General features: G+C 38.4%; 1 protein-coding gene across 2 annotated transcripts in view; it reads left to right on the plus strand.

Moving 5' to 3' along the window:
- Nucleotides 1-17,800, plus strand: part of DPYD (dihydropyrimidine dehydrogenase) — a 627,421-nt gene that overhangs the window by 476,624 nt on the left and 132,997 nt on the right. For both annotated transcript variants that reach the window (XM_030572745.1, XM_030572746.1), the window contains 2 exons: nt 952-1,020; nt 7,245-7,328. In XM_030572745.1, the coding sequence (XP_030428605.1) occupies nt 952-1,020; nt 7,245-7,328 (153 nt within the window). The remainder of the gene's footprint in view (nt 1-951; nt 1,021-7,244; nt 7,329-17,800) is intronic.

Genomic DNA, 17,800 nt, shown 5'->3' on the forward strand with positions numbered 1-17,800 from the left:
ACTGAGAGGTGTAGAGAACAACAGGGAGGTAAGAGTAATAACAGACAAAGACCTTGAGAGACTGCAACAATGGCCAGAAAATAACAAATGAAATTCAGCTTGGAAAAATGAAAGCTGAATCTTCAGGGAAAAGAATATGAATAATCTTAGAGGGAGAAACCTGGAAACAGTAGCACTGAAAATTGCCAGGAGGTGAACGTGAACAATAAATTAGACCCCAATCCTGCAAAGACTTAACCCTTTTTGTAACTTTATGCATGAGTAACTCTGTTTCCTACTGCCATCCCCTCATTAAAACAAACTTGCTCCAAATGGCCTGCTATCCCCTCTCTTCCCCTAGTGGAGGGATTAAACTGGAGATTAGAAGATTCGGACATTTTAAAAAAATATATTTGGTGGAGCTACTCAGATGTATAGTGAATGTCAGTGTTGCATTCCCCCTTTTCCCCGCAGGTCAAATCCTAGCTTCATTAACATCAATGAGAGTTTTGTATTTCTGTGCTGCCAATCTAGATTGTTAACTCTTTGGAACAGAGACATGTCTTCTTATCTATCTGTAAAGTGCCTACAATACTGTTGATATAGTAAATAGTAATAAATTATTAAAATTACAGTTTTGTCCCCAGTAAACAGCTAGGTTTGGTAATGCACTTGTTAGATACCGTGCCTAGGCCTACTCCTGTTCTAATTGACTGTTTGGGAGCAGAATTGGACTCTATATGTTGATGACAATTGAGGTTGTGTAGTATTGCCAGCTTTGCTGAATAATTGTTTTTTAATACTGAAAACATTGATAATCTGTGGATCTTTTTTGCCTTCAGTGTGCAGATACAGTGCTATAATAGTTACTGGTTGGAAGTACAACAGGATTCTGTGTCACTATACTATACATAGTAAGTATAATTCCCCTATGCAGCAGCTTACAAATTATTTTATGTATTTTCTTTTCAGATTGTAATTGCCAGTATCATGTGCAGCTACAACAAGGATGACTGGACTGAACTTTCAAAAATGGCTGAGGTAATTGTTCCTTAATATATTTCATCATCTCTTTTGTCTTGTTTTTATTCTTCTTAAATAAAGAGCTGCAATAAGAAACTCTACAGAAGAAATAGATTCAAAGTAAAAAATGAACATTTTAAGCATGTCCATCACAATTTGTTTATTCTGTGTTTTCATTAAAATGAAGGAAATGTAAATTTAAAGAACATCTATTCCATAAAAGCCCATCCCTTGGATTTTTACACACTATCTGAAAAGCCTTTAGTCTCTGAATCCACATACTTTTTATTTGCATTTTAAGCAAACTGTATATTATGATGAATGCCCTGATAAAATTTAATTCTACCTTTGAGAGCCTAACTTGATCTTACCTTGCCTACAGGCACACTAGTTTGACAGCACCAGAAGAAATTTTGAATATAAAACTCTTGAATATTTAAAGTATAAAAGGCTCATTTAATGCCATTCTAGTTTTAATACAGACTTGCAAAAATGATAGGAAAGAAAGTCATTGTATATAATAGCAGTCAGCAGGTTTTCTGTAATATAAATCCAATCTTGCATAAATGCAAACAACCAACCATACACCTGAAATTTGTATTTCAATTTGAAGGAAAAAAAGCTATTAAAAATAGTTATGTCCATGGTGAATATCATAAGAAATACTTGATTAAGACAGCATATTTTTTTAAATATGGAACAGATTTTTTTCCTCAAAGGTTTACAATGTCCACAGGAAATAGAGAGGTGTATTTCCAAATCAATGTTAGAAGCTTTAATGCACTTTGTGACGAAAAACCAATTAGCTCGTCCTTATTCTTAGCTTTAGTTCAGAATTAATTACATTATAAATATCACACACATAAATAATTGGGGGAGTGCATATATTTATGAGTGTATATATATTTGTGTGTATGCATATATGTATATATTTATGTATATAATTGGTTTTTCTTCATAAAACCTTCTAAAGTCTCTTAGAGTGATCTGGAATGATGCTTCTCTATTTCCTGTGGTCATTTTAAACCTGTGAGGAAAAAAATCACTTTGGGGATTTAGGGAAGTGAAATTAAACATTATCAGTAATTGGCTTTGTGATCTTCAACACTAGGTCCATTTTATACCTGTATTTACTTAATTGACCATGAAATCTTTTGCGGAATCCATGCTTGACATGAGCTTTACCGCTTTTTAACTGACTATGATGAATGGCTTTATCATGCCGCTTACTCCTCTTCTTTCTTTTCTGTAAGGCAAAAATGCTTAGTGTTCTTTTAATCTGTAATTGCTATCAATTTGGAAAAAAAAGACACAATTTGAATCTGCAGTTGTATTAGCAGTAGCACTTTGGAAACTATGGAGTTGTTGGATAAATATATTTTGTAAAGTGTGATGTAACTTACACAGTCAAAGTAATTCTTAATGTCCGCAGCTTGGAAAGCACCTAGTGTGTTATGGACATGCGTAGTTAAATAATAAAATGCAGTAATATTTCTGTACCATATTTAAGGCCCTATCCGGAAGATAATAAATATGGCCTTCCAGAGTGCATAAGCCCCAGAAGGTTGTGAATTCTGTCTCCACAGGAGACCGACCTAGTCATATTAAAGGTCAGCTTGTCATGGAAGCCAATAACAAAAGTAACAACAGCTTCGCAGTCACATGTTGCAGAGCTGACTAGGAAGTGGACGGCTCATGAAAATGATGGATAGCTTTTCCCATGGTCACATTCATTCAAAGCTGCTGAAACTTACCACACAGCAGGCAAAAGTTACTCCAGTTCAATAAGAAAAAATGTAAATATAGAACAGAATTTTAGTTTTGGGGCAAGTACAAGACAAAGGGAATGGATACTGTGTCTTGAGCTCTCTGCCAGAGTAACTTGGTGAGGAGAAGATGAAATGTTGCTGTCATCGGATCTGTCACTATTTTTTTTATAGTTTTAATTTCTGCTAATTATCTTAGAGAAAAGATATTTGGGGAAATATTATTTATTCTTAACTGGGTCTTGCATGGGCTTTTTCTTGTTCTCTGCTCTTTAATTATTTTTATTTCTGAGGTAAACAACAAACACTGTGCCCGGATGCAAGCAATTGTATAGAGTATACAATTACGGAATCCACTTGTGCAGTTGGGAAATGTTTACCACTAACTTTTGTGATTAGTCTTCGAAGCACAGGAGTTATCTGTGTGTACCAGCAACTACTGAACTTCTTTCTGACTTCTTGTCTAAATGTGCAGTGGCTAGTGTCTCCTTTTGGAGCATTTCGCCGTATCAGCTAAAAGAGGGAACATGGTTGATTTATGTTGAAGAAGAACATTCTTTAAATAATGTCTGATCTTTTAATTTTCTTGTAGCTTATTATAAACATCACTGTGATTTTTTACATTTTCATCTTTCTATTATATATTTCTTCTAAAAAATCTTTAAGTATCTTCCCTTCTTCCTTCTAGTCAATGGAAGCAGACATCAGCTTTTTTCTGATGAACAAATTATGCATGAATTTAGTTTAACCGCCATTTCAATGTTTATAAAGGGTTGATTCCAATGAAGTTTTCAAGATTACCAGGTCTGAGGCATAGAGAAGAGGTTGCAAACTGAACTACCAAACACCTCTCCATGCCAACACAAAACATGAGCTGGGTACAATCTTTATAAATCAATCATTTTAGTGACTGAGACATTTTGGGATTGATCCAGGCTACTAAGGGATTCGGTCAATGTCTGCTTTGTAATCCTGGGTGTCTTGAGACACTGCAACTTTGGTTCAGAAATGTGAACCAAACAGCCAGCCAGCAGCCCATAAGCTTCACCCTGCTTGGATACTCCTTGCAGCCCCATGTCATCTTCCTGCAGAGTCCAGACCCTCTCACTGGACTCTTACAGAAAAATTATTAGGTTCACTACCTCTGCAGAGACTATAACAGAGGTGGGCAAACTTTTTGGCCCGAGGGCTATATCTGGGAAAAGAAATTGTATGGTGGGACATGAATGCTCACAAAATTGGGGTGGGGGTGAGGGCTCTAGTTGGGGGTGCAGGCTCTGGGCTGGGATTGAGGCGTTCAGAGGGTGGGAGGGGGATCAGGGCTGGAGTAGGAGGTTGGGACATGGGAAGAGGTTTAGGGGTACAGGCAGCACTTACTTCAAGCGGCTCCTGGAAGCAGCGGAATGTCCCTTCTCCGGCTTCTATGCAGAGGTGTGGCCAGGCAGCTCTGCACTCTGCCCCGTCTGCAGGTGCTGGCCCTGCAGCTCCCATTGGAATGCTGGAGAGGACCATTGGAGCAGGGTCATTGGAGCATGTAGAAGCCAGAGGGGGGCCATGCCGCTGCTTCTGGGAGCTGCATAGAGCAGCCCCTGACCCTGCTCTCTGGCTAGAGCACCAGAGCAGGGCAAGCCCCAGACCCTGCTTCCCAGCAGGAGCTCAAGGGCTGGATTAAAACAGCTGGTGGGCTGGATCTGTCCTGTGGGCTGTTGTTTGCCCATCTCTGCTGTATAACATTCCAACCTGTCAGCTTACTAAAATCACACACTTTACTGAGTTTAGCCAGCACTAGTGATTTACAATGGAAGCAAAACAAGTTTGTTAACAACAGATTGTGGATTAAGAGATACCAAGTAAAAGAAATAAAGGAAGAGCAAATAAAAGTGAAAAAAGCATCTAGAAGTATAAAATGTAATCTAGCAAGGTACCATCTTTGTTCAAGTTTTATTTTCTCTCAATCAAAATTTATTTCCAGCTTTTTACTGGCTGGTCTGGCCAGGACCCATCACAGAGATCAAATGTCTTTGTTTCTTTGTCTACTTAAAGTGATGGATAACCTAGGGGTTCACTCCCCTCTGTTTATAGTTCAGTGAACCTTTGAAATCTATTCTTCTGAAGGGTTGCTACAGATAAAGTTCATTAGCTCATGCTGAGTAAAGGAGCCATGAGGTCTGGAAGATATAGCTCCATGCTGATTCCTCCCCCATTGGTAGATGCTTCTATGCAAACTCTCTCTTCCTCCAATACAAACGAATGGCCCATTGAAATTGGGCCATATCTTATTAGCCTCTTTCCTTTGTCTGCAGAAACCCTGTTTATCAACTCCCCATGATGTGCCCGGTTTAAACACCTTTTAGTCTAGACTTTAAAATAAAATGTTAGTGAGTATACATAATTTCATATGCAACATTGTTACACATACTTTACATGATATTATTGACCAGTGTAGTGTTAATTTTCAAGTGATACCTCACAATACATATTTTGTGCAAAACTCATTGCAGTTGTGTGAACACTGGGTTGCCCAAGGTCATAGTGATGTTATTCACAATTTTTTTGTTGCACATATATCTTCAAATAGCTCAGGCTAAGAGGCTTGTTTAAGGTTTTTCTACACTAATTGTAGGCTCTCTTTCAACAAATCCAAAAGACCAAGGGACTATCCTCCATCTCCCACCCCTCCCAGAGTCCCTACCTATTCTTCAGCTGTCACAAGGCACCGACACCTAAATTTTTATTTTTAAAGGATTGGGATGACCACTTTAAATCTTATACTGCTATCTGAATAGGTTCATTCCCTGGGGATTTTGGTTGGTTCTGAATGGCATCTCACCATATACTTTTACCTTGAGGAGAAAACAAGTGTTCAGAACTGCTCCTCCCAAAATTTAAGGGGCTTCTGTGTCAGAGATGCAGGCCAGGAGGCTGAATGTATTTCACATATACAGGCACATATATGGCAGTACACTGCATCTCTCACAATAGCAATGTACAAGTAGTGCACAGTAGGGCTCAGTATGATTGTTGTGGGGGATTCCCTAACAACCACACATTAGGAAGTGAAGCACAGTAATTTAATGGTATGTTTTTTGTTTTGATTTGCCAGATGCTGCTCCAGGGGTAAGGTATTCCTGTGACACAAAATCAGTTAAAAACTATTAATCTCCCTGTTAATCTCAAACACACACATGGTGGCAAATACGAAGAACCAATTTAGCAATGATGTTCAGCCTGTGGACAAAAGTTCAAAACTCTTCTGCAAAGAGGCTGTACAATAGTGAAATAGAACAAGAGAAAATGAAGTTGTCCAGATGGTCTTCCTGCAATTATCAGCACCTGAGCAGAGGTTCTGAGTTGCTGAGACTGAGAACTGCATAAATAGTTTCTTCAGATGAAGATAATGGATTTCATTTTTCAGAATTGTGACTTCCCTACTCTTGCTGAGTTTTGAATAAAGTTCTTCTAGGCATGTCACATTTAATCATGATGGATCCTTTACTCTCTCATCAGTTTTAGTAAGTTATACAGATGGGCAAACTGGTTATGATAAAATAAAAGCTCCGTTCTGAATTTCAGCATATCTCAAACTTAAAAACAGTGGGTTTTTTTTTAACATTTGAAGTTTGATTAACATTACTTTCATTATTATGCATCCTCTCATTCCACTGTGTGTCCAGTTTCCAGCTGGGAACTGCAGCAGAAGTATTGAAATGCCACAAGGAAACCTGTTATCATACAGTTTCCCAACTAATTTTGCAGACCCAAGAGACTTCAGTAGAATTCGGACAGGCATCCAAATGTTAGAGTGTTTGTTATCTGAGCCAAGCCAAACCTTTGAGGTATAAGCTCTCTATGCTGATACACTTGTATAAGTAAAAATTTCTTTGAACTTGATGTAAAAGGCCACCCTATAAACTATTAGCTATCATCTTTGTATATATGCATCTTCAGTCTGTTTCAAATGTAAAAATCTGGTTTACTGAGTCTTATTTCTTATAGCTTTTGTGGTTTTTGTCCTGATTTTTGTCCCACCCTCATAAAGAAAAGTGCCAATATCCCACCCATTTTTCTAAGCCCTACAATCTGAAAATCTGAAATATAAAAATCACATTTCAATATGAATAAACAATCTAAAAATATATTTACATTTTTATACTTATATTTAAGTAAAATATTTACTTTATTTTTTCCTTTATAAATTTAATCTTTACTTTGAATTTCTAATTTTTCCTCAGGAAACTGCAATACCCTCTCATAATGGTCTTTCCCCTTAAGTGACTGATAGATATTTCCAAACAACTCTAGCTCAACTCTAGCTTATATTTATTTATTGTTAAACACCAAAAGAAAAAAGGTTGACAGAAAAAAAAAAACCCTTACATTTAATGAGTGATCTGTGTCAAGTTCCAAAAGTACCTGAACGTAAGAGTTATAATATTTATGATTAACTTTATATATGTGTATGTGCATGTCTTACAGGCTTCCGGTGCAGATGCCTTGGAGTTAAATTTATCATGTCCTCATGGCATGGGGGAGAGAGGCATGGGCCTGGCCTGTGGGCAGGTAGGACTTTAATAGCTATCTCTTTCATGTCAGTGCGATGCTAGTGCATTAATAGTTATAGCTCAGGGGCAAAGACATATGGGGAAGATTACTCATTTGAGATTTTCAGGTCTACTTTGTTTAAATATTTAGAGTGCTAAACAGGGGAAAGTGACAGAAGCTGAGATTACACAGAGTGTTTAGTTTTATTGAGGACAAAAATATGTTTGTGTTTGAAAGAAAGCAATATTAAAACAAATAGTTTGTAGAAGTCAGAGAATTTTCTGATTTTTCAGGACAATGTCTTTGCTTATTAATGAATGTTGACCATATCTTCTGGAACTACTCAGTGCAAATTATTTAAATTCATAGTGGTTTTATGGTACAGGGAACATAACCCAAATAGTATTATATAATTTTTAGCATATCATCCTAATTCCTTAATTGTGTTTTGGAAATTGCAAAAGAATTTGAACTATATTTATTATTGGTGGGGTTCGTGGTACCACCTAGAGCTAAGGTTGTCCAACACTTTTCATTATAAAACGCTACTTTCAGTACTTAAATAGGTTTGGAAGGATTACATCAAATGTTGGTAAATGTCAAAATGTTGGTAAGTGTCGCCATACATATAAAAACATGTTTCCATCAATAATTGAAATGTACAGATAGGCAAAATAAGAAAAATGCTACTTGAGAACTTATTAGAATTTGATATAAGGATATTTCCTTTGTGTATTTTGACACATGATGTTGACAATTTGTGTCTTAATAGTTATAAAGCTTTAACTTTTTGAATCTCAACATCTGTCATTAAATAACTATTATCTGATTCCTGCATAATTTCTTGCAACTGAAAATTTAAATGGATAAAAATAATAAAAAATAAACATTGATATTATCCATCAAAATTATTTTAAAAAGATCTGCCAAGGCTGCTTATAACTTTTTTGGGCTGAAATTTTCCTTGTCAGGAGTTTGAGTCAGGCTGAATTATTTTAGAAATTTTCAGCAAAAATGATTCAGTAGTTGTTGAAAGTGAGATTAAGGGAAAATGTTGTTTTGCCTTGTTTAAAAAAATTCTTATATCCATTTCATTGAGAAGTTTTACCACCTCCATGCATTGGAGCAAGGGCCTGAAATGTGGTAGAAGTGGGGAAAAGAGGATTGTTTTGTGTTAGAAATGTGCCTGTGCTGTTTTCTGGGAAAACTGCTCAAAGTTGGCCAAGTTATAAGTCTTTGAAAAATCTCAGTTTGCACATGCGCAGTAGGGACTTTTTAGAGTTTCACACATAAATTCTCCAAAGATTCCCTCTGAACAGAGCGTGCTCCAGCCAAGGACTGCAGATGCTGAGCCAGACTTTACCGGTAATGATTGGTGCAGCTGCTGTGGCACTGGCCGCCAGAACTAAGAGCAGAAAAACAGTCTGTCCTGTGCTCTCAGTTCTTCCCCTGCTGGTTGTCTGACTTTGCTGACAGGAGAAATTAGATATGGGTTTAATCAGGCCACAACTTTAGTATCAGATGTCTGGGACTAACCCAGCAGATAAAATGTGCAGTGCAGGTGAAAACCCCCACAATTCACTGAGGGAGGGGTGCTTTTTCCAGCCTTCCCCCCTATACACACACCTTTCTGTCCTTCTAGTAGATCCACTGCTGGGAACCTCCAGTTCCAGCCAATTCCGGGGGCAGGGGGGCTTCCACCAGCTCTCCCTCATTTTCATCCAGGTCCCTCCAGCAATTCCCTTACCAGGACCTTACCAACCCCCCCACTTGTAGGAGGGGTTAATGTGGACTATAATGACGAGGGGTTGGCTCCCTGCTGTAGCAATCAGAGGAGTCCGCAAGTGCCCCAGCTTGCTCAATTACCAAGCACCTCTCCTTAATTCCTTTTCCAAGCCATGTATCCATTCTTTTGTACCTTAATTTATGGAGTACCTGCACTGAACCTCTGCTATACTGCCCATCATTCTATGCATGAACAGAGCCCACCTGAACCTCCTGCGAGGAAGGTGAAAAAACCTCAACTGCACCTGGCCAATATGTTGGTAATGGAAAAATTCCTTCCCAGCTCCCCTTAGCAGGGTGGCAAGCATAATGCCCACAGCAGATATAGCTAAACAGCTGGCATATTTCTGACCTAAAGAGGGAGGGAGAGTGAGTGCTCCCTGGCCTGCTTCCAGTGGTGAGGGGCGGGTCCAGGCCCAGGCTGACCTTTTTAAACCCCTCATTTCTAGGTGGTGAGTCATCTACCATGCTGACTGCTTTTCCAGAAGTTTTATGTCTCCCCTCCTCCCCCCATGCCAAAAAGCATTGCCCTTTTCTCCTGGCCAGCCAGACAAACCCCACCCTTGCTTAAAGTGCAGGGCGGTGACTCTCAGGCAGTGTAGAGGAGGAAGCTGCCTGACTTGAATGTAGGCAGGAATCCTGTGAGAAAAACAGTATAGGATCATGTTGTTAAAGACTATCACAGTGCATATGCACAAGGAGTCTGAACAAAGCTTGGCACTGCCACCTTTAAGTCTAGCATTTCCTAAATTTTGAGTGCTTGACTTTGCCATTTCAATGTAGTTTCTATCTATCTATCTATATTCGGGGGGTGCACAGCCAATAGATGCCCTCTAATTTCCCCTTGCATCTTCAGATGAACTAAAATCATCTAGAGTCTAACTACAATGAGGCAAGTTAACTATCAAATTTTATTTTTAAACCCTTGACCTGGTATACAGTAGGAGTCATAACAATTTCAATGGGACTTTGTACACACTTCAGTTGATCTCAGGGTTACAGTTCCGCCAGATATAGTATATGGAAAAGATTATTTCTTGGAACATGGTATCAATATCCTTCATTGCCTATATTACTTTTAATGACAAGTATGGTGTGTCTGTTCAGTGGTCAGTTCTCAAAGTTATGATTTTTAAAAAAGGGAATTTAAATTTATAAAAGTTTCAAAGTCTATCACAGCAAAACAGTAACGGCTGATATAGGGTTTTTTTTAGAAGGTGCATTTGGTCAAAAGCAACAACAAACATCTGCAATAACCATATCTGACTTGTTGATTAGCCAAATTCTGTCCGAAAATCTGCACTGCATATCTCATTATGGGAACAAGTCATGCATTTGTGGATTGTCTCAATGTATCATTCCACAGTCTGATAAGGGTGTGTCATTTGGTCAGAGAGAACCCTAAAGGGCTTCCCATGGAAACAGAAATAGACAAATTTCAAGCTCATTTTTGAGCATAAGTTACTTCCAGCCTTATCTGGCTGGAATAATGTATGCATGTGAAGCTGCTTAGAAGTGTAGTCAGTAGGGAGCTGTCTGCCTACATGAGTTTTTACATATCTTTCAACTAGTGTAAAATCAGAGAACCAAATGCAAAATTTGAGCACACATGGCTATCATGTGGATTTGTGACACTCCTCAGAAGAGTTCGGTTCTGTAAACCAATAAGATTATATTACATATACATATATGTTTGCATATTAATAGCATTTCTCTGTTCTCCATACAATATGGATTTTTTTTAATGTTTAATCTTACTACTCTCATTTAAATATATATTTGTCTTTATTTAACTGCCTCGGAGCAGCAACTGAGAGAGACCAGAACACAATTTAAGTTCTTTAGACATATATATATACATATACACACACACAAAGCAAAATTTTGAAGTTCTTTCTCAGTGTTTTGGACCTAGCTCAGGCAAATTTTTATTGACTTCTGATGAGGTTTGCTGAAGTAAGGACCAAATAAGGGGATACTATTGTGATAAGACTCACAGTCTTTCAGTGGTACACCAGAGGGGTCCCTTATCCAAAATGTAATATTCCCATGTGGTACTCCGTGGGGGACACCATATTAAGCCAGACAGTGCCATGGAGTATTGTGAGTTAAATCCCAACAAGTGTTTTCAGAGGCACCCCCAGGTGGGAAGTAAGCAGATGCAGTTGAGCCAAGTGAGACTATGAATCTTAAAAAGGAGCTGAGATGCTCTCAGGGAAAACAACAAGGTGGGGTTTGAGACCATAGAGCTATCCTGTTCATTCCGTCGATCAGGAGTTCTCGAACTTTCTTCATAGCTCAGAGAGATTGTCCTTTGGGCTTCTTCCCTTCTCATTCATGATTGCATAATATCCTTGGGATAACTACAGCAGTTGCTTGCTTACATGGAAAGATAATGCTAGGAAAGTATATCTGTATTTTAGCTGTCTTAAATGTGATAAAGGTTGATGTGTTTTTCTTAAATGTTAATCACACTATCTACATTTGCTTCTCATTTCAGTCTGTACAATTTGTGGGAATTGGGCCATGTCTAGAAATCTGGGAATTGGTTCCATTTTTCTCTGCCCTATTTATTGCCCACCCTCTGCCACCTCTATAGTTTTACACCCCAGTACATTTTAAGAATTATTTCCAGGTTTATTTAGAGAACAAAGGAGCAAGTTTGGCCTAAAAATGGTCATTTGTTCATGCTGCATTATGACACTCAGCTTTTTATGTAATGTTAATTCCAAGCCATTATTCAAGACATTCTGACACCTTAATAGTTTACTTTACCAAAGAGTAATTTTAAGAGACATCTGTATTGCTGCCAATATGTTACTTAAAGCATGTGTTAAATTTCAGTTTCATTTATTAACACTGGTTAATGGTAATAAAGTTTTAATTTGTATTTCTTTTATAACAATTTACATATATATCGGAGTCTGTTTATACTTAGGGCCCTACCAAATTCACAGACCATTTTGGTCAATTTCATGGTCATAGGATTTTAAACATTGTAAATTTCACCTATTTAAATCTGAAATTTCACGGTGTTGTAGGGGTATGGACCCCAAATTGTGGGGTGGTCACAAAGCTATTGTAGGAGGGGTTGCAGTACTGCTACCCTTACTTTTGTGCTGCTGCTGGTAGTGGCTCTGCCTTCAGAACTGGGCAGCTGCAGAGCGGTGGCTGTTGGCCAGGAGCCCAGCTCTGAAGGCAGAGCTTCCGCCATCAGCAGCAGCGCTGAAGTAAGGATGGCGTGGTATGGTATTGCCATCCTTAATTCTGCACTGCTGCCTGAAGAGCTGGGCCCTCAGTCAGCTGCCAGCACTCTCCAGCCACCCAGTTCTGAAGGCAGTAGCACGGAAGTAAGGGTAGCATAGTATGGTATTGCCACCTTTACTGTTTCTCTGCTTCTGGGAGGGCATCCGACCAACAGCTGCCGCTCTCTGGCCACCCACAGCTCCGAAGGCAGTGCAGAAGTAAGGATGGTAATACCGTGACCCCCCTGAAATAACCATGCAACCACCTGCAACTCCCTTTTGGGTCAGGACCCCTAATTTGAGAAACGCTGGTCTCCCCCATATATAGGATAAAAGCACAGAAAAGACCAGATTTCACAGTCCATGACGTGTTTTTCATGGCTGTGAATTTGGTAAGGCCTATTGATACTGTTAAGAATGTCAACAGAAACTTCATCATTCATTATGTAGTGCTACTGTGCCGACTTCCTCAGCATAATAGTAATGTAGCCCTTCAATGTTTATATAATAGTAAATATATAGACCACCAGGTACAATGTGTCATTTTTAAAACTACAGTATTTTTCCCATGTTCATCATTCATCTTAGCTTAGTCCTGTAGTAATTATAGTTTGACAACAGTTAATACAAATGATAAACCCACCTGAGTACTGAAAGTGACAGTGCTCACATTTCAATCCAGAAGACCTTGTTAAAGTTAGGCATTGTTTTTTTCCCCCATATTATCACTGATTGCTGATAAGATTTCACTAGATTTTTTCTCTTCATAAAAACAAGTCTTTATGTTGGGAGCCATGCCAAAATTCTTTCAGATTCTTTGTTAAATCATCTTCCCAAAAAGAACATTACAGGTGTGCTACCATTATTGTGATTGAAAAACCATATATTTCACATCTTTGAGCTTTACATGTTTATTCCAGAAAAGTCTTGCATTATCTTCAGTTATTCTCAGACGGAGAAGCAAATGGTTACATTAGGCGATTGATCTGATAAGCTAGGTTTGATGTTCTCTCCCTTAGAAGGTTTTTTGTTGTTGTTCAGATGGAACCTCAGATCCAACATATTTAATGTCATGTCTACTAAGAAACTTAAAAACAAGATAGTCTGTGACAATTCACATCCAAGGTCTTCAAAAAGTTTTGATGTTTCTCACTAGTCTAATGAGGAGGGGAAAAAGAGCAAAAGAGTTTGTGTTACTAAATTTCTAGCAAAGATTTTTTGCAATGTTCATACTAGAGATATGGAAGGACTGGGAGACAAAAAGAAGCACAAATATTTTCCTGGTAACTCGGGAAGAGGTAGTCATTATGGTGAGGAGATCTAAGTGCACTTTTTCTAAGAGTTCAGAGAAAACAGATACATTTGGTCAATCTCTGTGAGTATTCATTATGCTTCTAAATTTTATTTTTAAAGAGAAGATTCATTTATTGTATGCAGGAGCAAAACCAGTGTGCTATAAACAGACATTTTAAAGTTAATGACACTCTTGTTTATGAATATTTCCTAACAACTAATCCTTACTATCTACCAATATATGACATGCATATCTTGCAAATTCAGCTATAGGGTTTAATTGGGGGCGGGGGGGGGGAAAGAGAGTTAATTTCCATTGGCATAAACGTACATTTGTACTGGGAGCACCAAAATCCAGATCACAACAATTTAAATGGTAATTTAACTATTCAGTTCATATCTAAAAGAAGCTTGCTTTTGTAAAACTTTTCCTATGTTTATTTTCATTTTACTTAAACTCCATTTGGCTGTGTTTATGGTATATTGCCTACAGTTAGAAGGGCAGTTGAGCAGCTTAAAGCCTGCATTGCTTTATGTAAAAGTGCAGAAATCTTCAAAAAGATAGCAAAAAGACTCTACATAGATGAAAACTAGCTATGTGACACCCTTAGATTTACACCACCCTCCCTTGGAAATAGAAATGATGAGTCTTCTTCTTAACTGAGGTGCACAGCATCACAAAATAATTTACTGCTGCTATGCCAGCAAGGAGATGTAACTATTTTAAATAGATGATCCCCCAAACAAAATGTGATTATATATCTGCTTGTGTAGCCCTCTTACACCCTACAATGATATGTTGGTTTAGCATAGTTCATTCAGTCCTCCATGCAGCATTAGTTCTCTCTCTCCACTTTTGTATCAGTTACTGCAACAAATTACGCAAAGAACAATAGGACTGCACCACAGCAGTAGTGGGAATATTTTCTCTTATTGTTTCAGAAGTTCTATGTCTTATTTTTCACTTGTATTACCCATTTTATCTTTGTTTAGTGTAGGGGAGGAGGCAGGCAGGGTTATGTGTGCTCTCTTTCTCCCTTACCCCATTTGATTTTCTTTAATCAGTGAATTAAAGGAAGAAACGCACTAGGCCAAATATTCTCCTGGGGAAAATCAGTGCACCTCCACTCACGTCAGTGGAGCAGTGCCAGTTTACACCAGCAGAGAATGTGTATACTCCATGCAGCAGTGTTTTGTGATCAATATTAAGAATACATGAGGAGAATGGCTGCTAAACATATCATGTTCAAAACCTCTCTCACACAAATGGACCTAAAAGTAAACTCATCAAAGTCATTTCTCTTACAGAAGGAAGGACAAGAGAGAGAGAGAGATTACTGTTGTTTTCAACTGTATGGTCTTGGGAGGTACCCAAGCACTCCAGCAATGGAAATTGTATAAATACTTAGAGAGAAGTAATTGCTTAACTATTAGGCACTGTATAAAGGATTAGAACCGATGGTTTCTTGTTAAAACAGTAGTATTCTCAACTGAAGTTTCTTAGCAATGAAAAGTGAACGTTTATTCTGCAAGTTCCCCCATTTCAGGTACTGTCTGAGAATCTCTTTTACATTTTATTACTCTGTGCAATAGGAATCTGTGTTCATCACTTTGTCTGCCAGTGATGATCACAGTGCTGTATTTGTGCCACATGCCTTTCTATGTTACTGCTCCAAAGTGTAGGCAAAAGTTAGATGTGCACCCAAAGTGACTAGCCAACAAGTAGGTACTCTAAAATGATCATGTCAGTTCTACTGCATAAATAATAGAATATCAGGGTTGGAAGGGACCTCAGGAGGTCATCTAGTCCACCCCCTCCCCCCAGCTCAAAGCAGGACCATTCCCCAGACAGATTTTTGCCCCAGATACCTAAATAGGCCCCTCAAGGATTGACCTCACAAGCCTGGGTTTAGCAGGCCAAAGCTCAAACCACTGAGCTATCCCTCCTCCCCTGGGAGAGCAACACCAACCATGGATGTGCAATTTGCTTTTGGCATAGTGATCTAGCTGGGGAGGGATAGCTCAGTGTTTGAGCATTGTCCTGCAAAACCCAGCATTGGGAGTTCAGTCCTTGAGGGGGCCACTTAGGGTTCTGGGGCAAAATCAGTTCTTGGTCCTGTTAGTGAAGTCAGGGGGCTGGACTCAATGACCTTTCAGAGTCCCTTCCAGCTCTATGAGATATACATATCTAGATTGCAGCTGCTGAATCCTGACTCATGTATTTACTTCCCCCTGTAAAGCAGCTGTTGTATTGCTACTCAGTTTACTTGGTCAAGTAAAGCAAAAAAATCTCCTGGTAAGCCAGCACTGCCATTCAGAAGACATTCATCTTCATCAAGACAACAGTTTTAGACTCCATATAGACTAATGCCAAAGGCTGTCCAAACTATAAAGCAACTGGTACAAAATCCAATTTCTGAAATAACAGAGTTTTTGCAATGCTAGTGTTTTCTCTACAGCCAAAAATTCAGTTTGTATGGCTAAACAAATGATTCCACTCTCTCTTATCTGACCCATCCCAACATTCCTCCTTCTCTGACACTTCCCAACTACTTCCGCACCCCTTTTCCTACTTCTCTAATAGAATACCACTCCACCTCTATTCACCTCTTCCCTGTAAAACCTATGAAGCATTTCAGGATCACGTCTGGGTGAGTCCAGCCAGCCCTGGGCTGCTTTCTGCTTTGACATAGTGTTTAGAAGTGTATGTGCTCTGAAACTCTGTACTTCAGAGCAAGTTGCATTCCTGTCCACCTCCTTGTGGGGGCACAATGTGAGCTGAGATTTTCAGAGCTGTCTAGGGGATTCGGACACCCAATTCCCATTAATTTTATGTGTATCAATGTAATTGGGCTTGCAAAAAATCTCCTGTGCACCTTCGAAAACCTCATTCTTGATCTTCATTTTCTTCTTATAGTCTGTATGTATCTTACTTTTTCTCCTATTCCATTATTCCCTTATCTACTTCTCTTACTCTGTTTTCTCAGTTTCTATTTTTACTACTTTGCCTCCTCTACTTTTCATGCTTTTGTGCATCTATGTCATCTTGATCTTTTTTGCCTGCTATGCTTCAATTTCCATTTACTCTGATTTTTTTTTCTGTTGCTTTCTCTGATCTCTCTTTCTTTCTAGGAACACAGGAATTACTACAGTAGCTACAATATACCAGTGGTCCATTTAATCCAATGTCTTGATCTGGTTGTGGATTCTTACCAGATATATTCCATTTTCCGCTATTACTATGTCTTTTCTCTTCACCTGTTTGTCTTCTCTGTGCTAGTTTCTCCTCCTCCTTGTGTTCCTTTAATGTCTGTTCTCATGATTCCCTTCCCTCTTCTTTTGAATCCCATTTTTAAGCTGCTTTTAAAATAATACCCATAACGACTGATTCCTGATATATTTCACTGAAAATCCCATGAGATCAAGCAAACTCACTGTATTTTCACTACTAGACAGACCTTGACCACCAAACTGTAGTGCTTGGATTATTATAGTGCTACAATTATCCTTGTAGGACTTGGGAGTAGTCAGATGTTGTTTTTAAAATGTATCTTTCCCTGCCCCCCGAATAGAAATGTCATTTTTGTGAAACAGAGTGCTCATAAAATATACATTTAATATCATGTTGGAGGAGACAATACTTAATAACTAGTTAAAGCAGCTAGTTGTTAATTTGCCTTAAAATTGTGATTTTCACACACACTAGAAGAAATGTGAAGCTTAATAAAGTCATTATCAAAGCATTATTGTGTAATTTTAAATTGAAGTTTGACAACATTGTCAGTGTTATTGGTTTGTAGGGCTTTTAACTGAATTACTCAGAACACAAAACAGAACACAGAACTGGAATATAGATAGCATACTAACATTAACAGTATTACCAATATGATGAACTTTTTAAAATCATGTTATATATGGTAATAGGGCATTTACCTGTTGTCTGTGTAGTAACATTTGGTTTGTCTATGGAAAACATTCCCTATGAATTGATTTTCTTAGAAACCTTAATTGTGACCCTGTCTTCAAGTTCATGCATATGTGAAAGAACGCTGGTGATAGAGTCCTTTATTTTCCTTTTTATTTGTATCATGATTACAGACATTTCAGCAGGAACTGCCCATATAAATCATAGCAGGTATAGTGAAGGTCAGTCTGGCCAAAACATCA

Source organism: Gopherus evgoodei, chromosome 8 (assembly GCF_007399415.2).
Source record: "Gopherus evgoodei ecotype Sinaloan lineage chromosome 8, rGopEvg1_v1.p, whole genome shotgun sequence".
Lineage (NCBI taxonomy): Eukaryota > Metazoa > Chordata > Testudines > Testudinidae > Gopherus > Gopherus evgoodei.